This window comes from Coregonus lavaretus, assembly GCF_964263955.1.
Source record: "Coregonus lavaretus genome assembly, chromosome: 25".
Lineage (NCBI taxonomy): Eukaryota > Metazoa > Chordata > Actinopteri > Salmoniformes > Salmonidae > Coregonus > Coregonus lavaretus.
In genome coordinates, this window is record NC_140012.1 from 24,673,313 (window position 1) to 24,698,082 (window position 24,770).

At 43.1% G+C, this 24,770-nt stretch overlaps 1 protein-coding gene across 2 annotated transcripts in view; it reads right to left on the reverse strand.

Moving 5' to 3' along the window:
• Positions 1 to 23,618, reverse strand: part of ubald1a (UBA-like domain containing 1a) — a 30,074-nt gene extending 6,456 nt beyond the window's left edge. The window contains exons 1-3 of one of the 2 annotated variants that reach the window (XM_084141799.1): positions 23,390 to 23,410; positions 22,683 to 22,742; positions 6,562 to 6,741 (exon numbers count right to left, since the gene is read on the reverse strand). In XM_084141799.1, the coding sequence (XP_083997925.1) occupies positions 6,562 to 6,663 (102 nt within the window). In that variant the 5' untranslated portion in view covers positions 6,664 to 6,741; positions 22,683 to 22,742; positions 23,390 to 23,410. Of the gene's footprint in view, positions 1 to 6,561; positions 6,742 to 22,682; positions 22,743 to 23,389 lie in introns of both variants that reach the window. The other variant, XM_084141798.1, reaches the window with a different exon arrangement.
• Between the last annotated feature and the right edge of the window lie 1,152 nt (positions 23,619 to 24,770).

The window sequence follows — 24,770 nt, forward strand, 5'->3', positions numbered from 1 at the left end:
CCCTGCACCGCTCTTGACCAACCAGCCCTCCACTGCGGTGAAGCTTAAGCCCCAGTCGCTCACTCCTCACTGCTCTCTCTGTGTTTCTCCATGCAAGACTGATGAGCAGTCATTTCCAGTCTGACCGACGACATTCCTAAGTAAAACCCTGTTTACAGGGAGCAATTGTGTTGAATTTGTAAGGAGAAGCAGATATTCCTCCCTATAACTATCCAGCCTGCATTCACAGACTGGAGAGGTTCAAACGTTACCCCACTGCCTTGAAACGTGACATGAATGCTGTAGCCCTGCATATTATTCAACCACATGTTACAAAGGTCTCGGTCTCTCCTTCTGGTGGCTGTTTCATGTCACCACTTGCACCACTTGCAGACAGACCCATTAGAGTTTAACTCGATAACCACGAAGCTCTGGGTAGAAGTTGCCCTTAGGCACAGACCTAGGATCAGCTTACCCTCCCCGAATCCTAACGCTAATCATAGGGGGGAAAACATCAAACTGACCTTAGATCAGTGTCTAGGGGTAACTTCCTCTTTCACCATCATTATCTTTCCCTCCACCCACATTCCCTCTAATGCCGCGTTCACGTGCTAGTCAGAACTAGGAAACTATGACATTTCCAACTTGCTAACTGGTTGTAGTTATACACGTGCCACGTTCAGTCAGTTATCAAGTCGGACATTTCAGAGTTTCCTAGTTCCAAATAGCACTGGAACACGGCATGAATCCTTGTCCAATGACGTCCCTCGCTCAATAAACAAGTAAACAAATATTTACATTTTTTGCGAGAGCCTTGTAATAAGCGCTCCTGTCTTTACCGGTGGAATGTACAGCAGCACAATGGAGAATGGTGCAGGATTGTTTTCAAATTCCATTCTGTCTAATAAGGAGTTCTGTTCCAAAGTCATTGCCCTGTGTTGTGACAGAGAGATTGACTGAAGCAGGATGGTCTGTTTGAGTGGGTGATGCATCTTCTCAATAGACTAGCTTCTGCTCCTTGTCTCCTCTCCTTCATCAGCACTGATTCCACCTGTCCAGTCCTTTCAGGTCAGTGCAAATACAGGAAAGGAGATAAGCAATATAATTAACTTTAAGACCCATATTGGGATGCTTCCTCTGACTATCAGGGACCCTTAGGGCTAGGTGACTAGGATGTCCTGTAGTTCATATAATATTATGGTAGTTAATATAATTATATGGTAGATAATGGAATAACTGATGATTCTCTATGTTCCACTGTAAAATGACAGACAACCTGATAAGACACATGATGATGCACAGACTGGCAACGGTGTCTGAACAGACGGAAAGAGAGAGAGAGAGAGAGAGAGAGAGAGGGGACAGACAGAAAGACATGAGATAGAGAACGGTATAGAGAGGAGGGGGCAGGCTGTGCGCATACAGTGCATTCGGAATGTATTCAGACCCCTTGGCTTTTCCCACATTTTGTTACGTTACAACCTTATGCTAAAATGGATTAAAAAATAATAATAATCCTCATCAATCTACACACAATACCCCATAATGAAAAAGCAAAAACAGGTTTTTAGAAATGTTAGCAAATATCACATTTACATAAGTATTCAGACCCTTTACTCAGTACTTTGTTGAAGCACCTTCGGCAGCGATTACAGCCTCTGGTCTTCTTGGGTATGACGCTACAGGCTTGGCACACCTGTATTTGGGGAGTTTCTTCCATTCTTCTCTGCAGATCCTCTGAAGCTCTATCAGGTTGGCTGGGGAGCGTCGCTGTACAGCTATTTTCAGGTCTCTCCAGAGATGTTCGATCGGGTTCAAGTCCGGGCTCTGGCTGGGCCACTCAAGGACATTCAGAGACTTGTCCCAAAGCCACTCCTGCGTTGTCTTGGCTGTATGCTTAGGGTCGTTGTCCTGTTGAAAGGTGAACCTTCGCCGCAGTCTGAGGTCCTGAGCGCTCTGGAGCAGGTTTTCATCAAGGATCTCTCTATACTTTGCTCCGTTCATCTTTCCCTCTATCCTGACTAGTCTCCCAGTCCCTGCCGCTGAAAAACATCCCCAAAGCATGATGCTGCCACCACCATGCTTCACAGTAGGGATGGTGCCAGGTTTCCTCCAGACGTGACACTTGGCATTCAGGCCAAAGAGTTCCATCTTGGTTTCAACAGACCAGAGAATCTTGCTTGGCAAACTCCAAGTGGCCTGTCATGTGCCTTTTACTGAGGAGTGGCGTCCGTCTGTCCACTCTATCATAAAGGCCAGATTGGTTGAGTGCTGCAGAGATGGTTGTCCTTCTGGAAGGTTCTCCCATCTTCACAGAGGAACTCTGGAGCTCTGTCAGAGTGACCATCGGGTTCTTGGTCACCTCCCTGACCAAGGCCCTTCTCCCCTGATTACTCAGTTAGGCCGGGCAGCCAGCTCTAGGAAGAGTCTTGGTGGTTCTAAACTTCTTCCACTTAAGAATGATGGAGGCCACTGTGTTCTTGGGGACCTTCAATGCTGCAGATATTTTTTAGTACCCTTCCCCAGATCTGTGCCTCGACACAATCCTGTCTCGGAGATCTATGGACAATTCCTTTTTGCTCTGACATGCACTGTCAACTGTGGGACCTTATATAGACTGGTGTGTGCCTTTCCAAATCATGTCCAATCAATTTGAATTTGCCACAGGTGGACTCCAATCAAGTTGTAGAAACCTCTCAAGGATGATCAATGGAAACAGGATGCACCTGAGCTCAATTTCAAGTCTCATAGCAAAGGGTCTGAACACTTATGTAAATAAGATATGTTTATTTGTAATCAATTTGCAAACATTTCTAAAAACTGGTTTTTCTTTTGTCATTATGGGGTATTGTGTGTAGATTAATGAGGGAAACAATTATTTAATCAATTTTAGAATAAGGCTGTAACATAACAAAATGTGGAAAAACGGAAGAGGTCCGAATGCACTGTATGTCTTGGTAATCTGTATCTCGCAATGTCTTGCCTTGTATGCCTCACAAATTCACCAAAGTAGCCTACAGTTTGCCTCATACTCTGTTTTTTATTTTATTTTAATTACACAACATTCCTCAGGCCTTTATAGCCTATCGTCTAGTTAGGCTATAATACAGCAAAGAAGATGTTTTGTGATAAATGCATTGTGATTTTAATTTTGTTGGGGGGAAAAACAAAAAAAACTGTATTTTTCGGTTAGGGATTTTTTCTTAATGTTAATGGTCCCAATATCGTTTAAATGGTTTAACGTTTAAACCAGTGTTTCCCAAACTCGGTCCTCAGGACCCCAAGGGGTGCACGTTTAGGTTTTTGTCCTAGCACTACACAGCTGATTCAAATAATCAACTAATCATCAAGCTTTTTTGAACCAGCTGTGTAGTGTTTGGGAAAAAACAAAACGTGCACCCCTTGGGGTTCCGAGGACCTAGTTTGGAAAACGCTGGTTTAAACGTTCACACCCCTAATGAGAACCTGATTCAATGTGAGAAATGGCCTATAGATTCATTGCTAGTTAGCCTAAATCCCCTGGTAAGTCTGTCAGTCAGTCAGGCCTGTAGAACTGATATTCAGCCACACAGTCTGGGATTACCTATGATCCTTCACAGACACAGTCAGCTGACCCAATGGACACTCACACATACGTGCGAGACAACACTCACAGTTACAGGTTGGGAAAAGTAGAGTGTTTGTGTGTGTGTGTGTGTGTGTGTGTGTGTGAAACCAAAGCGAACACCACTGCTCATAACCACATCTGCTCCTCGCACTCCCCCACGTATCCTCACTCGCTGTGTCGCCTGAGCCAGCCAGTGTGTGTGTGTGCCTGTAGGTGTGGTTAGCCAGGCCCCAGTGTTCTCGGAAGCGGTGCTCGTGGAAACACGCAGGGCAGCATGCTGGAACATGTTGAGCTCAGGCCAAGCCTCTTCTGCTGTGGCTGACTTCCTGCCACTGTGACACACACACACACGGCATGGCACAGGGAAATACTATACACACTGCGTGGCCTGAATCACAAGATGGCACTGTGTGTGTGTGTGTTTGTGTGTGTAGGTAATAAAGTTTCTTGCATTATTACCTACAGCCGAAAATAAATTTTGGATATCAGATCGCCGGTCACTCACCAGCATTTCAACCAGAAATGTGACTTTCCACAATTGGATCCTATGATCGTACCCCCCTCCCCCGAGGCATTTCCACTCATCCCAGATGCTACTTCAAGATGCCGCCGACGGAGAAGAGGAATATGGAGTGGGCTTTTAGTCTGACTCAGGAGGCGTGCATACCATCCACAGCTTCCAAAATTATTACTTGTGAATGTTCAGTCCCTGGACGAGCTCAAGGCGAGGATCTCCTTCCAGAGAGACATCAGGGACTGTAACATACTCTGTTTCACGGAATCATGGCTCTCCGGGATATATTGTCCCCGTTCATACAGCCAGCAGGGTTTTCCGTACATCGCACGGACAGGAAGAAAGAACTCTTCGGGAAAAAGAAAGGTGGAGGTGTATGTTTCATGATTAACAACTCATGGTGTGATTGTGGTAACATACAGGAACCCAAGTCCCTTTGTTCTCCCGATCTGGAATACCTCACTATCAAATGCCGACCGCATGACCTCCCGAGAGAATTCTCTTCGGTCATCGTCATGGCTGTGTATATTTCCCCTCAAGCCTACACCGAGATGGCTCTCAAGGAACTACACTGGACTTTGTGAAAACTGGAAACCGCATATCCTGAGGCCGCATTTATTGTAGATGGGGACTTTAATAAAGCAAATCTGAGGAAAATGCTACCAAAGTTTTATCAACACATTGCATGCACTACTCGTTCATCAAGAATTCTTGACCATTGCTACCGTCCCTTCTGGAATGGCTACAAGGCCCTCCTCCGCCCTCCCTTCGGCAAATCAGATCACGCCTCCATTCTGCTCCCTTCCTATAGGCAGAAACTTAAACAAGTACCCGTGGTAAGAACTGTTCAACGTTGGTTTGACCAATCGGAATCTATGCTTCAAGATTGTTATGATCACGCAGACTGGGATATGTTCCGGGTTGCCTCTGAGAATAAAATTTATGTATACACCGACTCGGTGACTGAGTTCATCAGGAAGTGCATAGAGTATGTTGTTCCTACTGTGACGAATAGAACTGATCCAAACCAAAAAACGTGGATAGATGGCAGCATTCACGCAAAACTGAAAGTGCAAACCACTGAAAGGTTACTGGGAACATGGATGAGTACAAACAGTCCAGCTATGCCCTCCGTAAGGCAATCAAACAGGCAAAATGTCAGTACAGAGACAAAGTGGAGTTGGAATTCAACGGCTCAGACACAAGACGTATGTGGCAGGGACTCCAGACAATCACGGATTATAAAGGGAAAACCAGACACGTCGCAGACACCGACGCCTTACTCCCGGATAAGCTAAACACCTTCTTCACCTGCTTTGAGGAAAACATAGTGCCCCAGATGCAGGCCACCGCCACTCACGAGGACTGTGAGCTCTCGTTCTCCGTGGCCGATGTGAGTAACACATTTAAGGGTGTTAACCCCCGCAAGGCTGCCGGCCCAGACGGCATCCCTAGCCGCATCCTCAGAGCATGTGCAGAACAGCTGGCTGGAGTGTTTACGGACATATTCTATCTCCCCATATCCCAGTCTGTTGTCCCTACTTGCTTCAAGATGTCCACCATTGTTCCTGTACCCAAGAACGCGAAGGTAACTGAAATAAATGACTATGGCCCTGTAGCACTCACTTCTGTCATCATGAAGTGCTTTGAGGCTAGTTAAGGATCATATCACCTACACCTTACCAACACCTTAGACCCACTACAATTTGCATACCACAACAACAGATCCACGGATGACGCAATTGCCATCGCACTGCAAACTGCCCTATCCCATCTGGACAAGAGGAATACGTATCTAAGAATGCTGTTCATCGACTACAGCTCAGCCTTCAACACCATAGTGCCCTCCAAGCTCATCACTAAGTTCTGGGCCCTGGGTCTGAACCCTGCCCTGTGCAACTGGGTCCTGGACTTCCTGATGGCCGACCCCAGGTGGTGAAGGTAGGCAACAACACCTCCACTACGTTGATCCTCAACACAGGGGCCGCACATTGGTGTGTGCTCAGCCCCCTCCTGTACTCCCTGTTCACCAATGACTGCGTGGCCACGCACGTCTTCATCATCATTTTTGCAGACAACACAACAGTGGTAGGCCTGATTACCAATAATGACGAGACAGCCTAGAGGGAGGAGGTGAGGGCCCTGGCGGAGTGGTGCCAGGTAAATAACCTCTCCCTCAACGTCAACAAAATGAAGGAGCTGATCGTGGACTTCAGGAGACAGCAGAGGGAGCACGACCCCATCCACATCAACGGGGCAGCTGTGGAGAGGGTGAAAAGCTTCAAAGTTTCTCAGCATGCACATCACTGACAACCTGAAATGGTCCATCCACACAGACAGTGTGGTGAAGAAGGAGCAACAGCGCCTCTTTACCCTCAGGAGGCTGAAGAAATTTGGCTCGGCCCCTAAAGAACTTCTACAGATGCACCATAGAGAGCATCCTGTCGGGCTGAATCACCACCTGGTACAGCAATTGCACCATCTGCAACTGCAGGGGTCTCCAGTGGGTGGTGCAGTCAGCCCAACGCATCACCTGGGGCACACTGCCTGCCCTCCAGGACATCTCCAGCACCCGGTGTCACAGGAAGGCCAAGAAGATCATCAAGGACCTCAGCCAACCGAGTCATGGCCTGTTCACCATCTAGAAGGTGGAGACAGTAGAGGTGCATCAAAACTGGGACAGAGAAAACAGCTTCTATCTCCAGGCCATCAGACTTTTAAACAGTCACCACTGGTCGGCCTCCACCCAGTACCTTGCCCTGAGCTTTTGTTGCTGTTACTAGCCGGCTACCAGCCGGTACTCTACCCTGCACCTTAGAGACTGCTGCCCTATGTACATAGTCATTGAACACTGGTCACTTTAATAATGTTTACATACCGTTTTACCCACTTCATATGTATATTCTGTATTCTAGTTAAGGCTCATCCTATATAGCTAATGTTGTATACACCTTTTCTATTCATATACTGTCCATAGTGTCTATACACACCATAATATACATATACACTGAGTCTATAAATTATTTGGAACACCTTCCTAATATTGAGTTGCACCCCCTTTTGGCCTCAGAACAGCCTCAATCTGTTGGGGCATGGACTACAAGGTGTCAAAAGTGTTCCAGAGGGATGCTGGCACATGTTGACTCCAATACTTCCCAGTGGTTGTGTCAAGATGTATGGATGCCCGTTGGGTGGTGGATCATTCTTGATATGTACAGGAAACAGTTGAGCATGGGGTGGGATTTGCATGTATTGTAAGGTATTACGGCACTGTTGGAGCTAGGAACACCCGCGATAACATCTGAAAAATATGTGTACGCAACCAACAACATTTTATTTGATTTAAACAGATGTAGGCCTAGACTGTAAACTCTGGCTTTGGAACTATGAGCAAGAACACACACAGAGATACACACAGTCATACACGCACACAAACGTACACACACGTGCACATTCTCAATACGTAAAAAATTAATTGGATTTCAGTTAATTCCAATGACAAAGTGTAACTTGTTTCACCAGCCAGACAGACTGTCATAGACACAAAGCTGATCTGTGTTACCAACTGAAAAGAATGATCTCTCTTCTCCAAATAATTCATCATCATTACCCTGTTATTACCCTATTCTACTCTGCTAGAAAACGAAGTGCTCCGACCTTCTCTTCCCACTTTTCTCCCTTCCCACTGTTGCTACCTCACTTCTCTCCTCCCTTCTATCATCCCTTCCATCTCTTGACTTGCTACCTCACTTCTCTCCTCTCTTTTCTCTTCCTTCTTCCCTCCTGCCCTGGTGATAAACTGATCATGGTCCAGGGCCAGGCAGACAGAAAGGGATAGGACAATTTCTCTCTCTGCGGCCATTGCAACAGTACAGTCAGCCATGTTGTGATTGTGCATCTCTTACCATCTGACACACAATCAGTTATTGCGTAATGGAGACTTCAAAATACAGGTATGTGTGTGCAATTTTGTTATTCTATCCTCGTGGGGACCTAAAATCCCCAAAAGTCCCCACAACAGGGTTTCCGTGGCACAGGACATTTGATTGGCAGCATTTTAATTTACCGGACATTTTAGAAATTTACCGGACCCATATGCATTGGGTGTGTAACCTGATTAGGGCGTCCACCCACAGTGCTCAGAATGACAGAAATCACATTTAGATTATAGTAATTCATATTAACAGAACATGCAAGTCGAGGATGCAACGATGTGTGGTCCTTCTTACCTAATTCTGATGCGCAATTTGATGTTAAAATAACTGTCCACATTTACTTTTCCTCAGCCAACAAGACGAGTAACGAACAGCAAAATCACTAGCATATGCCAATCTACTATCCCCCATGTAGAAAAGTGTACCTATTCTATTGGTCAACTTGTCAAGAAAGAAATAGCCTATTCCAAACAGATTTTGGGACAGTTGTGAGACAATAGATCCTAAATACATACAACCAGTAGGCCTAGGCTACATTAAAAAAAACTTTAAAAGCAATGAGTCTGATGCAACAGATCAGAACGTTTAGCTTAAAATGTTGATCAACTATTATTTCTTCACATTATAAGCGCAGCAATACACACAAGGCAGTACGCTACGTGCGACTGTTCGTTCCATAATGCAATTAGCGGGAAAACACTTGTCAAAAGCACATGTGAGCGGTTTCATGTGACAGAGATGAAAATATGAGATCAAATATGCAACAACTAGCATGGGTTGCTAATATGACTAGGATTGTGCTTTTGGCTACTGGACAATGCAAAATAATTGCCTCCACGGATATGGTCTGATTTTGGCTAGGCTACTTTGAAGCAAGGTAAGACATGCCTCATAATATGTAGTAAAACATTCAGGTTTCAAATAATTAAGTATATGTTTTCAAAATGCATACTGCCCCCAGCTCATTGCAAAGTGGTGTGTGACGCGCTGATGAAGGCTGCCTTCCGTTGCCTATGCATTTGCTGTTTGAGATGCTGTAGCAGCAGCGCTCGTGCTGTCTGATAGATTTTCCACTCAAAGGCTCTGTATCTGTACGCTGTACATGTGTGATAAGATACATAACGAATATACTGTACACGCACCAATTTAATACCACTAAATGCGAATAAACCTATAGTCCAATAAGCATGACCAGTCAAATGTATTTACATCGACTATTATTGACATTAATTCATATGCTAAAAAGCATTATTTTGCAATGGGATTTTTTCTTCTTCTCCGGACAATTGGCCGGCGCCAATTTTATTTATCGGCTTCTCAAAAATAAAATATTGGCCAAAAGCCTGCAATTACCGGCTAACGGAAATCCTGCCCCACAAGGATAGTAAAACATGGAACATTTCCCACGTCCCTGCGAGGACAAAGGCTATTTCAAGATTAGGGTTTAGGTTTAGGGTTACATTTGAGGTTAGGGTTAGAATTACGGTTAGGGTATTTTAGTATTTTTTGTATTTTATTAGGGTCTCCGATTAGCCGCTGCCAAGGCAGCTACTACTCTTCCTGGGGTCCAAACAGGAAACAAAACAAAACAAATAAAATACATAATATACAGTGGGGAGAACAAGTATTTCATACACTGCCGATTTTGCAGGTTTTCCTACTTACAAAGCATGTAGAGGTCTGTAATTTTTTATCATAGGTACACTTCAATTGTGAGAGACGGAATCTAAAACAAAAATCCAGAAAATCACATTGTATGATTTTTAAGTAATTCATTTGCATTTTATTGCATGACATAAGTATTTGATCACCTACGAACCAGTAAGAATTCCGTCTCTCACAGACCTGTTAGTTTTTCTTTAAGAAGCCCTCCTGTTCTCCACTCATTACCTGTATTAACTGCACCTGTTTGAACTCGTTACCTGTATAAAAGACACCTGTCCACACACTCAATCAAACAGACTCCAACCTCTCCAAAATGGCCAAGACCAGAGAGCTGTGTAAGGACATCAGGGATAAAATTGTAGACCTGCACAAGGCTGGGATGGGCTACAGGACAATAGGCAAGCAGCTTGGTGAGAAGGCAACAACTGTTGGCGCAATTATTAGAAAATGGAAGAAGTTCAAGATGACGGTCAATCACCCTCGGTCTGGGGCTCCATGCAAGATCTCACCTCGTGGGGCATCAATGATCATGAGGAAGGTGAGGGATCAGCCCAGAACTACACGACAGGACCTGGTCAATGACCTGAAGAGAGCTGGGACCACAGTCTCAAAGAAAACCATTAGTAACACACTACGCCGTCATGGATTAAAATCCTGCAGTGCACGCAAGGTCCCCCTGCTCAAGCCAGCGCATGTCCAGGCCCGTCTGAAGTTTGCCAATGACCATCTGGATGATCCAGAGGAGGAATGGGAGAAGGTCATGTGGTCTGATGAGACAAAAATAGAGCTTTTTGGTCTAAACTCCACTCGCCGTGTTTGGAGGAAGAAGAAGGATGAGTACAACCCCAAGAACACCATCCCAACCGTGAAGCATGGAGGTGGAAACATCATTCTTTGGGGATGCTTTTCTGCAAAGGGGACAGGACGACTGCACCGTATTGAGGGGAGGATGGATTGGGCCATGTATCGCGAGATCTTGGCCAACAACATCTTGGCTGGGTCTTCCAGCATGACAACGACCCGAAACACACAGCCAGGGCAACTAAGGAGTGGCTCCATAAGAAGCATCTCAAGGTTCTGGAGTGGCCTAGCCAGTCTCCAGACCTGAACCCAATAGAAAATCTTTGGAGGGAGCTGAAAGTCTGTATTGCCCAGCGACAGCCCCGAAACCTGAAGGATCTGGAGAAGGTCTGTATGGAGGAGTGGGCCAAAATCCCTGCTGCAGTGTGTGCAAACCTGGTCAAGACCTACAGGAAACGTATGATCTCTGTAATTGCAAACAAAGGTTTCTGTACCAAATATTAAGTTCTGCTTTTCTGATGTATCAAATACTTATGTCATGCAATAAAATGCAAATTAATTACTTAAAAATCATACAATGTGATTTTCTGTATTTGAAGTGTACCTATGATAAAAATTACAGACCTCTACATGCTTTGTAAGTAGGAAAACCTGCAAAATCGGCAGTGTATCAAATACTTGTTCTCCCCACTGTACATAACACTACATAATACAATACATAATACAATGCAAAATATATATATAAAAATGTCTGTGTCTCTTCACAGTCCCTGTTGTGCCGTAAGGCGTTCTTTTATCTGTTTTTTTAATCTGCTTTTATTGCTAGTTTGAGTTACCTGGGGTGGCAGAGAGTTCCATGTACTCATGGTTCTATTTAATACTGTGCGTTTCCCAGCCTCTGTTCTGGAGCTGGGGACTGTGAAGAGACCTCTGGCTGCCTGTCTTGTGTGGTACTGATGAGTGTCCAAACTGTGTGCCAACTGCTTGAACAGACAGTTCGGTACTTTTAACCCATCAACATCTCGCACAAAAAACAATAGTGATGCAGTCAATCTCTCCTCAACTTTGAGCCAGGAGAGATTGACATGCATACCACTTACATTCGCCCTCCGTGTACATCTAAGTGCAATACGTGCTGCTCTGTTCTGGACCAACTGCAAATTTCCTATGTCCTTCTTTGCCGCACATGACCACACAACTGGGCAGTAGTCCAGGTGTGACAAAACTAGCGTCTGTAGGACCTGCCTGGTTGATTTCGATGTCAAGAAAGCAGAGCAACACCTTATCATGGACAGACTTCTTCCCATTTTAGCAACCATTGAGTCTATATGTTTTGACCATGACAGCTTGCTATCTAGGGTTACACCCAGCAGTTTAGTCTCCTCAACTTGCTCAATCGCCAAATTATTCAGTAATAGTCAGTTATTTATTTTACTGTCATTGCTGACGTGTATACGGTTGAGTCGGCAGCGTACATAGACACACAGGCTTTAGTCAAGGTCAGTGGAAGGTCATTAGTAAAAACAGAAAATAATAATGGCTCAAGCCGGCTGCCCTGCGGTACACCACACTCAACCAAATTTGCATTAGAGAGGTTTCCTATAAAGAAAACCCTCTGTGTTCTACTATTCTCAATCCATGATAAGGTAGAGGATGTAAATCCATAACCCCTACATTTTTTTTCAGCAATAGGTTATGATCAATTATATCAAAAGCTGCACTGAAATCTAACAAAACAGCTCCCACAATCTTATTATTATCAATGTCTTTCAGCCAATCATCAGTCATTTGTGTCAGTCCCAAGCATGTTGAGTGCCCTTCCCTATAAGCATGCTGAAAGTCTGTTGTTAATTCGTTTTCTGTAAAATAACATTGTATTTGCTAAGCACCGGTAACAGGCTGATTGGTTGGCTGTTTGAACCATTAAAGGGTGCTTGCTATTCTTGGGCAGAATAATTACCTTTGCCTCCCTCCAGGCCTGAGGGCACACACACCATCTTCTAGGCTTATATTGAAGATGTGGCAAACAGGAGTCGCAATTTATTCTGCTACCAACTTTAGCAATTTACCATCCAGGTTGTTGGTACCAGGCGGCTTGTCCTTATTTATAGATAGCAAAAAAAAATGCACCTCTTCCATACCAACTTTGCGGAACTCAAAACTACAGTGCTTGTCTTTTATTATTTGGTCCATGCATGAATATGAAGGCTCAGCGTTTGTTGTTTGCATGTCATGCCTAAGTGTGCTAATCTTGTGAATAAAATAGTTAAAGTGGTTGCCAATATTAAAGGGTATTGTTATGATAAAGCCATATGCCTCAATGAAGAATGGAGTTGAGTTCGCTTTTTTGCCTAGAATTTCATTTAAGTTACTCCAGAGTTTTGAACTATCATTATTTATATAATTTATCTTTGTTTGGGGTTAGGGTTATGAGTTAAGGTTAGGGTAAGGGTTAGGGAAAATAGGATTTTGAATGGAAATCAATTTTAGGTCCCTACAAAGATAGAAAAACAAGTGTGTGTGTGTTAGTTATTGACTGTCTGCTTTGCTGGAGAGTGGTACTGAAAGCATGTGCCTGATCACTAACCTAGACAACCAGCTACACTAACAACCATGAAATAGAGTTTATAAAGCCTAGACTTATACTAATACAATATAAGCCTGTGGATTTGACTACCCGGGGAAATGACTCAATCAAACACAAATATACAGTGTACAGATATGGATGTCATTGTTCATTCATGTCTGGTGTGATATTGTAGGTCTAGGGCAGGTCTAGATGATCAATGAACAAACCAATAGGCTCCATGTGTCATTTTTAGGTCAAATGAACCACTCTTTACAATGCTGTCATCACAATCGCTGGCTAACTGTCGTCTGGATACAGACGTAGTCAAGAAAGGATTGGACAGCAGAGCATGTTAAGAGTAGTTGAAAGGTTCTTTCCTGGTACTATGAATACTCTGAGGTTGTGAGGGAGGGGGTGGGAGAGAGGGATGGAGGAATAGGGAGTAGTTTCTGGTAACTATATGCATGTGATTTTGTTTCTTGGTGTGGCTAAAAATAGTGTTTGCTCTTACTAGCAGACACACACACATTAACATGCACGCACATACGCACACACACACTTCACTGAGTCAGTGGTTTCACCACCTCCCATTCAGAAAGTCTACCAGCTCAAACCCTCAGAGAGCGGCACTATGGACTCTGTCGAGGCTCTACCAAAACACAGCCAGATAGTTAGCTCTGTGTCCGCAGCCTAACTGGCCCCTGCTGTTCTGAAAGAGTCAATTTTGGGGAAGCCGGAGCCTGGCTTCCTGTTGGAATGTGTTGCGGTGGCACTGTTTGTATGGGCAGAGAGTGTGTGGAGAGGGAAACTGCTGAGGGGAGAGCCGAGGAGACACAACAAAGAGGCAAATCTAAACATGGCCGAGCACAGGCCTGGGTCAAAAGGGGCAGGGAGGGGCGGTGGCAGTGTTAATTTTGGCAGCTATTTTAGATGTAGTTTTAATCTTAAAATACCTTTTTAGTTTTAGTCACATTTGTCATTTCATCCTTCTTTAGTTTTAGCTATTTGACTAAAACTCTGGACAATTTTAGTCTAGTTTTAGTCACAGCCATTTTAGCCACATAATAGTAAGTGCATTTTTTTTCTATTAAATCATGAATATTTAGGCTACCTCTAACTTCTATCATGTGCACATTCAGATAGCCTTGTTCAACTAGGCCTACTATCCCCTCATATACCTAAGCTGGCAACATTGATATTGTGGCAGATTGTAACTAATGCTAGCCATAATTAACCATATAGGCTATAAAGCCTTGGCTACAGGTTAAACGATTTACAGCTCAGATTTTAAAAAAATGCCAGAAGTATTCCTGTTCTGTACTGTAGTGAAGTATTACTGTACTGTACTGAAGTATTGTTGTACTGTACTGTACTGAAGTATTACTGTACTGAAGTATTATTGTACTGTACTGTAGTATTACTGTACTGTACTGTAGTATTACTGTACTGTATTGAAGTATTACTGTATTCCTAATATTCAACAAATAGCATTAGTTTTTCCCATAGGAAAAAAACAACCGCAACTCGCATTTGCGGACAGCGCACATGGGAAAATAGAGCTTCTGATGTGATCAAAGCAAAAATAGCCTACATGAAAGTAAGAGAGAGTAAACATTGTTTCTAGTTGAGGTTAGTTACAGTGGGGGAAGAAAGTATTTAGTCAGCCACCAATTGTGCAAGTTCTCCCACTTAAAAAGATGAGAGAGGCCTGTAATTTTCATCATGGGTACACGTCAACTATGACAGACAAATTGAGAAAGAAAAATCCAGAAAATCACATTGTAGGATTTTTTATGAATTTATTTGCAAATTATGGTGGAAAATAAGTATTTGGTCACCTACAAACAAGCAAGATTTCTGGCTCTCACAGACCTGTAACTTCTTCTTTAAGAGGCTCCTCTGTCCTCCACTTGTTACCTGTATTAATGGCACCTGTTTGAACTTGTTATCAGTATAAAAGACACCTGTCCACAACCTCAAACAGTCACACTCCAAACTCCACTATGGCCAAGACCAAAGAGCTGTCAAAGGACACCAGAAACAAAATTGTAGACCTGCACCAGGCTGGGAAGACTGAATCTGCAATAGGTAAGCAGCTTGGTTTGAAGAAATCAACTGTGGGAGCAATTATTAGGAAATGGAAGACATACAAGACCACTGATAATCTCCCTCGATCTGGGGCTCCACGCAAGATCTCACCCCGTGGGGTCAAAATGATCACAAGAACGGTGAGCAAAAATCCCAGAACCACACGGGGGGACCTAGTGAATGACCTGCAGAGAGCTGTGACCAAAGTAACAAAGCCTACCATCAGTAACACACTATGCCGCCAGGGACTCAAATCCTGCAGTGCCAGACGTGTCCCCCTGCTTAAGCCAGTACATGTCCAGGCCCGTCTGAAGTTTGCTAGAGTGCATTTGGATGATCCAGAAGAGGATTGGGAGAATGTCATATGGTCAGATGAAACCAAAATAGAACTTTTTGGTAAAAACTCAACTCGTCGTGTTTGGAGGACAAAGAATGCTGAGTTGCATCCAAAGAACACCATACCTACTGTGAAGCATGGGGGTGGAAACATCATGCTTTGGGGCTGTTTTTCTGCAAAGGGACCAGGACGACTGATCCGTGTAAAGGAAAGAATGAATGGGGCCATGTATCGTGAGATTTTGAGTGAAAACATCCTTCCATCAGCAAGGGCATTGAAGATGAAACGTGGCTGGGTCTTTCAGCATGACAATGATCCCAAACACACCGCCCGGGCAACGAAGGAGTGGCTTCGTAAGAAGCATTTCAAGGTCTAGTTATTGTTTTTTTTCAGGGCATCTCGTCTCGTTATCGTCATATTTTTAGTCAGGAAAAATAGGTCATTGACGAGTATTTTTCATCATAATTATTGTTGATGAAATTAACACTGGGCCGGGGGGGGAAGAGAGAGCCAAGGTGAGGCAGGGGGGAGCAGGGTGGAGGGTAGGGAGGGCAGCGTGGAGGGCAGCGTGGAGGGTAGGGAGGGCAGCGTGGAGGGCAGCGTGGAGGGTAGGGAGGGCAGCGTGGAGGACAGGGAGGGCAGCGTGAAGGGTAGGGAGGGCAGCGTGGAGGGTAGGGAGGGCAGCGTGGAGGGCAGGGAGGGCAGCGTGGAGGGTAGGGAGGGCAGCGTGGAGGGCAGGGAGGGCAGCGTGGAGGGTAGGGAGGGCAGCGTGGAGGGTAGGGAGGGCAGCGTGTAGGGTAGAGAGGGCAGCGCGGAGGGCAGGGAGGGCAGTGTGGAGGGTAGGGAGGGCAGCGTGGAGGGCAGGGGGGCTACCCAGGCAGACGGCAAGAGTATGGCAAGTTTAGGAGTAAGTTTCCCCTCGCCACTGATCTGGAAGGTCTGTAGTCCTCCTAATGGTTAAGGTTAGGATTTAGGGAGGGAAAGCTAATCCTTGATCTGTACCATAAAGGCTACTTAGGCCCTTTACTCAGGCAAGCTCCTCACTGAGTAGTTGGCTCCTAACTCCACCATGGCTAGGCTAACTCTCACTTTAATAATAGGCACAATCTTGTTCCTAGGCCCTTTACATCAATATGAACAGGCTCAGAGAAGAGAAAGTCCACATTAAAGGGTCTGCTTCACAGCCTTTAGTCTTTGTGTTGTCAATTGAAGATGCTTCATTAGTATTCTACCCATAGCCACATGACTCAAATGAAGCCTGTCATGCTCTCTGAAAAAAGATTGTGTACAAACACAAGCACACATACTCCCATATACCAGCGCTTCCCCTCTCTCACACACACACCTCAAATACGTGTCTGTGCAAAGATTAAAGTTTGTTTATGTTGTGCCTGAGAATGGGCACAGTACTCCTCCGGCTTTGCAGTAGTTTTCTTTTGTGTTTTTTTTTGCTAGGCTAAATCTACCACCTTTCACAACATTATGCAAGAAGAAAGGGGAGGGAGCTACATTCTGCTACTGGAGCTGGTTGATATTTAATTGGTCATCTCTGGCTGAAAAAATTCATAGGTAGAACGTGTTGATGCTAGGGTAAATCATAATACGATTTAACTTAGTAAGGAGAATATTATATAGTATAGTCTGGAACAGTTATCATCTCATCATACTGAGGATTAACATTTTATGGGAATTCATAGCATAGACTAAAGAAATGTATGGCGCTGAGCTTTTCCTGCATCCATCAGGTCTGTCAATCACAATCAACTGTGCCAGTCGGAGGAAATACTGGAGCAAAGTGGATTAAGTTTCTATAGCCAAAATACGCTGATAAGCTCCAGGGAGTTGGCATTGGCAATGGCTACAGCCTGCCATGAAGTAGACTAACACACACACACTGGGATTTTTCTGCCATTGGAATCCTTGGGCAGTGTTTTTTCAGGTCACCTAAATCCAAACAGTGAAATTCATTTTTGGGATGGAAAAATGCGTTCAGTGTAAACTTAAATGACAAAAACCAGATTAAAAGTATGTAGAAATTGACCTATATATATTTTTTATTATATAATCTTTGAGAACTAACAATTGTAAATTCCAAAACAATGAATTTAGTAGTATATCTAGAACACAGCAATTAGCCATGGCTAAATGCAAGGAATTGCAGAAAATTAGCTTTAAAACTGCAACATTTTCTCTCAGCTGTATGGCATAATGTGTACAATTGCAGGAAATTGGCTTAAAAATGCAAAAATGTCTCTACACTGCCAAGATGGGGACCTCTAAAATGTTCTCTAAAATTCAGCCGCACCTGTGGGCCGACCGCGCACCTTGCCATGCCCACCACCTAAGCCCCTTTTCGATCCAGAAAAAACCCTGCACACACAAATCAAATTGTATTTGTCACATGCTTCGTAAACAACAGGTGTAGACTAACAGTGAAATGCTTACTTACGGGTCCTTTTCCAACAATGCAGAGTTAAAGATGAAAAATATACAGTACCAGTCAAAAGTTTGGACACACCTACTCATGCCAGGGTTTTTCTTTACTTATTTTTTACTATTTTCTACATGGTAAAATACTAGTGAAGACATCAAAACTATGAAATAACACATATGGAATCATGTAGTAACCAAGAAAGTGTTCAACAAATCAAAATATATTTTATATTTGAGATTCTTCAAATAGCCACCCTTTGCCTTGATGACAGCTTTGCACACTCTTGGCATTCTCTCAACCAGCTTCACCTAGAATGCTTTTCCAACAGTCTTGAAGGAGTTCCCACATATGCTGAGCACTTAATGGCTGCTTTTCCTTCACTCTGCGGTCCGACTCATCCCAAACCATCTCAATTGGGTTGAGGTCGGGGGATTGTGGAGGCCAGGTCATCTGATGCAGCACTCCATCACTCTCCTTCTTGGTCAAATAGCCCTTACAAAGCCTGGAGGTGTGTTGGGTCATTGTCCTGTTGAAAATCAAAATGATAGTCCCACTAAGCCCAAACCAGATGGGATGGCGTATCGCTGTAGAACGCTGTGGTAGCCATGCTGGTTAAGTGTGCCTTGAATAAAATAAAATAAAAAATCACAGACAGTGTCACCAGCAAAACACCCCCACACCATAACACCTCCTCCTCCATGCTTTACGGTGGGAACTACACATACGGAGAGCATCTGTTCACCCACACCACGTCTCACAAAGACACTGCGGTTGGAATAAAAAATCTCCAATTTGGACTCCAGACCAAAGGACAAAGGTCCATTGCTCGTGTTTCTTGGCCCAAGCCAGTCTCTTCTTCTTATTGGTGTCCTTTAGTAGTGGTTTCTTTGTAGCAATTCGACCATGAAGGCCTGATTCACACTGTCTCCTCTGAACAGTTGATATTGAGATGTGTCTGTGACTTGAACTCTGTGAAGCATTTATTTGGGCTGCAATTTCTGAGGCTGGTAACTCTAATGAACTTATCCTCTGCAGCAGAGGTAACTCTGGGTCTTCCATTCCTGTGGCGGTCCTCATGAGAGCCAGTTTCATCATTCCGCTTGATGGTTTTTGCGACTGCACTTGAATAAACTTTCAAAGTTCTTGAAATGTTTTGTATTGACTGACCATCATGTCTTAAAGTAATAATGGACTGCCATTTCTCTTTGCTTATTTGAGCTGTTCTTGCCATAATATGGACTTGGTGTTTTACCAAATAGGGCTATCTTCTGTATACCCCCCCTACCTTGTCACAACACAACTGATTGGCTCAAACGCATTAAGGAAAGAAATTCCACAAATTAACTTTTAAGAAGGCACACCTGTTAATTGAAATGCATTCCAGGTGACTACCTCATGAAGCTGGTTGAGAGAATGCCAAGAGTGTGCAAAGCTGTCATCAAGGCAAAGGGTAGCTATTTCAAGAATCTCAAATATAAAATATATTTTGATTTGTTTAACACTTTTTTGGTTACTACATGATTCCATATGTGTTATTTCATAGTTTTGATGTCTTCGCTATTATTCTACAATGTAAAAAATAGTACAAATAAAGAAAAACCCTTGAATGAGTAGGTGTGTCCAAACTTTTGACTGGTAGTGTGTGTATATATATATATAAATAGTGACACGAGAATATAATACACAGTGAAAAACGAATAACAATAATGAGTCAAAATAACATGGCTATATAAAGGGAGTATCAGTACCGGGGTATGAGGTAATTGAGGTAGCTATGAACATATAGGTAGGGGTAAAGTGACGACTAGGCAACACGATAGATAATCGACAGAAGCAGCAGCCTGTGAGTGTGTGGCATCAGTATGCATGTGTGTGCATGTTATGTGTGTGTGGGCTAGTGCTGTGCAATAAACCAAAATGTCATTTAAAAAAAATAACATTCCATTTAGTTCAGTTTTTTGTGAGGTCAATGTACCGTTTCTCTAGAGAGAAATCAAATAATTCACAAGAGAAAGTCAAGAACTATGTGGGACGCTGGGCTGAAGGGATTTGTCATTTTTACTAAGCAAATGTTTACTTCTTTTTTAGTCATTTTAGCAGACGCTCTTATCCAGAGCGACTTACAGTTAGTGAGTGCATACATTTTTAATACTGGCCCCCCGTGGGAAACGAACCCACAACCCTGGCGTTGCAAGCGCCATGCTCTACCAACTGAGCTACAGGGGACCTAGTTTAGCGCAGAAACGTGGTACCACAATGACCATAATCCATTGCGCCTGTTCTTTTCGGCTCTGACAGAAATGGATACACTTTTACGCCAACTACATTAGGTTAGATACACACAGACCGCATAGACCACATAAGAGAGGAATGTACACAACACATCATGAGAGAGGAATAGAGACAGTTCGTGAAAGTATGCCTCGTCTACTTTGAAGAACTAGTAAAATGATTTTGTCAGACAGCTCTGCAGCATACTTAGGCAGGTTAGCCTCACATGCTGACCACACCGCTCGCTTCACGTACGCTTCGCCTTGCAAAATAAATGTACACATACATGTTATTCAATCATTGCACCCACACTGCTCGTCAACGAGAGTCTGCGTAGCCAGGCGCTAAAATAGAACCTGCAAGTCCCGCCTCTCCCATCTCCTCATTGGTTTTTAGGAGGATATACCCACGTGGGTGATTGAAAGATTAACTGAGGTCCACACTCCAGTCCAGTTGGTGGTGGTAATGCACCTTAAAGTTGGTTGCCAACCGCCATTTAAAGTCCAAAGAAGAAGCCTGAAGGAGGAGAGATTACTAGAAACGAACTCGGTTTACCCTTTTAACTGTGAATTAATTGTCGGAGTAGAGGACCTTGTGCATTTCAGGTAAAATAACAACCCAATGTTTATATCCCAGGACAAATTGGCTAGCAACAGCAAGCTAGCTAGCTAAATTGACATAAATGTTTAATGCTTTTCGACCTGTCCCCAAATTAATATAGTTGGTTCAGAGTTCGTTTTGATATTTCAACCTGCCTGTCCTGATCGCGTCTGGTGTGGGTGAACAAAATCAACATGCGCGCGATGGCGCACGCGTGCGAGCGGTCTGGTCAGCATGTAAGACTACAGTATGGGGAGCACAGAGATAATGCTGTCTGGCTGGCTGCTACTGCCTTAGCAGAGATGAGATGATGACTTTAAGGAATTAAAAATAATCAAGTAAAAATTAAGTAATATACACAACTGAAATATTGTATTATTTCATAGTTATTTCCTATTTTTCTATTGACGTCTACCCAATGTGGACCTGACAGACACAATATAATATTTTCAATGTTTTGGCAATTGAATGCTCACTATTTTTGACTTCAACATTTCCATAAAAAATCTAAAAAAATCATTTAAAGTCATTATTTTATTATGCATTTAATGTTTAAATAAATATTTGAAACTATGATTATTATTTTTTTATAATCGAACCGAAACCAGACCGACCCCAAAAAGCATGGATCGCTCAGCACTTGTGTATGTGTGTGTTGGGGTGTCAGTGTAAGTATGTGTGAGTGTGTGGGTTGAGTCCAGTGTGTGTGCAGAGTCAGTGCAAGAGAGTTAGTGCAAAAAAAGGGTCAATGCAGGATGTCCGGGTAGCCATTTAATTAGCTATTTAGTAGTCTTGTTTAGCAGTCTTACACAGGCCTACATAGGGAAACAGAGACAGAGAGCAGGCTGTTTTGTATTGAGAAGTTCATTATTCTGTCTCTATGGATATGAAAACCCTCTACTGATATGATACAGGCTACTGTACACAAAGATGTGTGTACAACCCAGGTTCACCCATATCTGAGCCTATGTTGACTTACTAAATTAAAGTAATTTCAGGTGACACACATATAGGCTAAATAAAGGTTGTAGGGTAGACCTATTGTTTCTGGAATCTGGACAGACACAGGAATGGGCTTCCACTCGGCTCCAAACTGATCAACATTTCCCCAAATCCCCATCTATGGTATGTTCCAGAATACAGCTGTTGCCAGATGCTGCCATGCCATGCAGCTCAACACAAAGGTTTATGTGCCACTGAGTAGGCAGTGCAGTGCTTGCAAGTGTTCTATAATATTCAGCCACTGTTGACAGACTGACTGACTGCCAATTTTATGCTTGAGATTTTGTTTACACTATTCCTAAAACATTGCAGCTGCACTAAATTATTTATGAAGCATTTGCTTTATACATGTAATAATACAGTTATAACAACTCATAATGATGTAATAAAAAAGGCAGACAAATGGAATACAGCAGCAGCAGGGACTGGTTATCACAACACCAGCCTTCCTTTAACAGCAAATATACATTTCCCCCAGAAACATAAGGACACGGTGTTTGTGGCACAGAGAATGTGGAATCCGTTCACGTGTATCCACCATATCCACATATAACTGACATCTTCTTCGAATCCATCTTCAAATTCCCTCTTTCCATTCCATAATCACCAACATTCTGATCTAACGCAGGCTGTGCTGGCTGAACAGAACGTGGCTGCTGCTGCTGCTAAACGCATGCCTCATGTGTTTATTTATGGTAACCCCGACTCTGCAACATGGCCGACATGTGCTTTGTTATTGTTGCTACAACATCATAATTATGGGTCTATATGCATCGTTTTCTAAGTAATTAATGAACTAAGAGAAGGCTAATAACACCATCATATTAAAAAATATTAGGGTGAAGAGTTGACTGCATTCAAATAGGGAGCCCATACTCACCATTTGATGATGGTGACCGTATGGAATATTCGTTTCTTGAAAAAAGGCACTGAGGGCAGTCTAAAACAACAACAACAAAAAATATCATTTGATCAATTATATTTAGCCTTTACTACATAGAACACAGAAAATGTATTTTAAAAATAATTATATATAAATACAAGTTGTGTAGAGAATTGTCATAGATGTGTAGCCTACAACAGTTTTTGTGTTTACAAAACATTCAGCACATAAACAATGGAGCTGAATCAAATTTGATGTGAAAAATATATTCCACTGTTATGTGCAGACTAAACAATCACGTGCAGTCAATACAAACGAACGGTTATCTTCATTGCATAATAGCATTTTCTAGCCTCGCCTAGCCGCTGCATGGGAACAGGATTAGCTATAGCTAGTATATTTAATCTCTAGAGTAAATTCTAAAGGGTAAACTTTTCCCAGTCCAGCCTTACTTAATGGATATTTATAACGTACATAAATACAACAGAACAATTCTATAAAATACAAATAAATAGACGCTAGAAGTTTAGTTTAAAAGTGTTGATACTGATCTCTCTTTTCTAATGTTCTTATGCAACATCAAATGTCGACCATGATAATAATGAACATCGCAGCCCAGTCAAAACTAAATGTACTGTCTGTCACATACGCAGTCAGACATAAACATTAGCTAGCCATCTCGCTACTGATCGTAACCCCCTTACCTCAAATTGCCAATGTGCTGCTTGCAAAAGCTGCTTCGCCTGATCTGCCGCACAACCCGCTGTCAAGACGAACTGGTTTATCATTACTTGGTGTTTGAGTTCCTCCATTTTGCGCCGAGGCTTTATTCCTACTCGCGGCTCGTAGTGTTGTGTCTGGACTTCGATATTCGTGGTTTTATTCCTCTCTTTTCGGTCTCAGTCGTCCACCATTACAGCCGATTGGGCAAACACAAATATTTACTGTAGGAGCGCTGATCAGTAGTGTAAGTAGCGCCCCCTTGAGTGACACCAGCCAGCAGCCAATGAAGAGAGAGCAGTGCAAATGGGATATGTATGCCACAAAAGTCCTGCCATAACACCAGCGCCGCTGATGAAATTAGTCCATGCTCTCGAATCACAAGACAAGATGGTCAGTACCGTGCAAAAACAATATGGAAAAGCTTAGAATTTAGACACTTCACATGTTAATGAAAATATAATATAGAATAATTAGGTTAAGTAATGTCAAATATGAGAGGACTACCATGTGCCCCAAAATAAGGACGTCTTCTTTTTGTTTGTTTTGGACTACAAGTCCCGTGAGCCAACGCTTTGTTTGTAAAGTTCTAGCACATACAGTGGTTCTAGGGGACTGAATTTTGTGAATGACGGCCACTCCTGTCCAATTCCCATGCACGCTGTGTCGCTATCTTGCCAAATATGGTAAACAAATCTTCCACCACCAATTACATTTCACGGAGTTAGATTAGCGAAAGTCTACTGGCGGGTGTATTTAAAGTACATTCAGAAGCGTCATGTCTGCGCAGTGAGGTCAATATTGCAGTCAAAACCACGCAGCACAACCTATTTTACCAATATAAATTCACTAAATAATTTATGGCATGTTTATAAACTATGTGTTTAATATCATGCTGTCATTTGAAAATTATCTCTCAGTGTTTTGTGTTATGAATCATTTCTAATATGTTTATAACATGTTTATATGTTTCCACTGGCCTACTGTTTTTCTCTCTCTCTCTGTCCATTCACCATGCAACTCTATGCATTGAGCCTCTAGTTGGCTGACCCCTTTAGCTCTCATAAGAATACCCAGTAACAACAGGCCCCGTTGCCTTTACTTAAAATTGCATTGAAGGGGATGCAGGGTGAAAGGAAAATAGCACTGCAGCCACAGGCAGTAGACTGTGTGTAAAACAAACCCTCAATACCATCAATAAACTGCCAAGGATTGTGGTAAACTGGATACTGTAAACATCCTGTTACTGGCCGAGTGCTTATGGGCAGTCTCTCTGTGAGAACTTTAAAACAGAAGTGTGTGTGCGTGTGCGTGCGTGCGTTAGGCTTTGGAAATGGAGACACCTGCTGGTGAAATGGTCCTTTT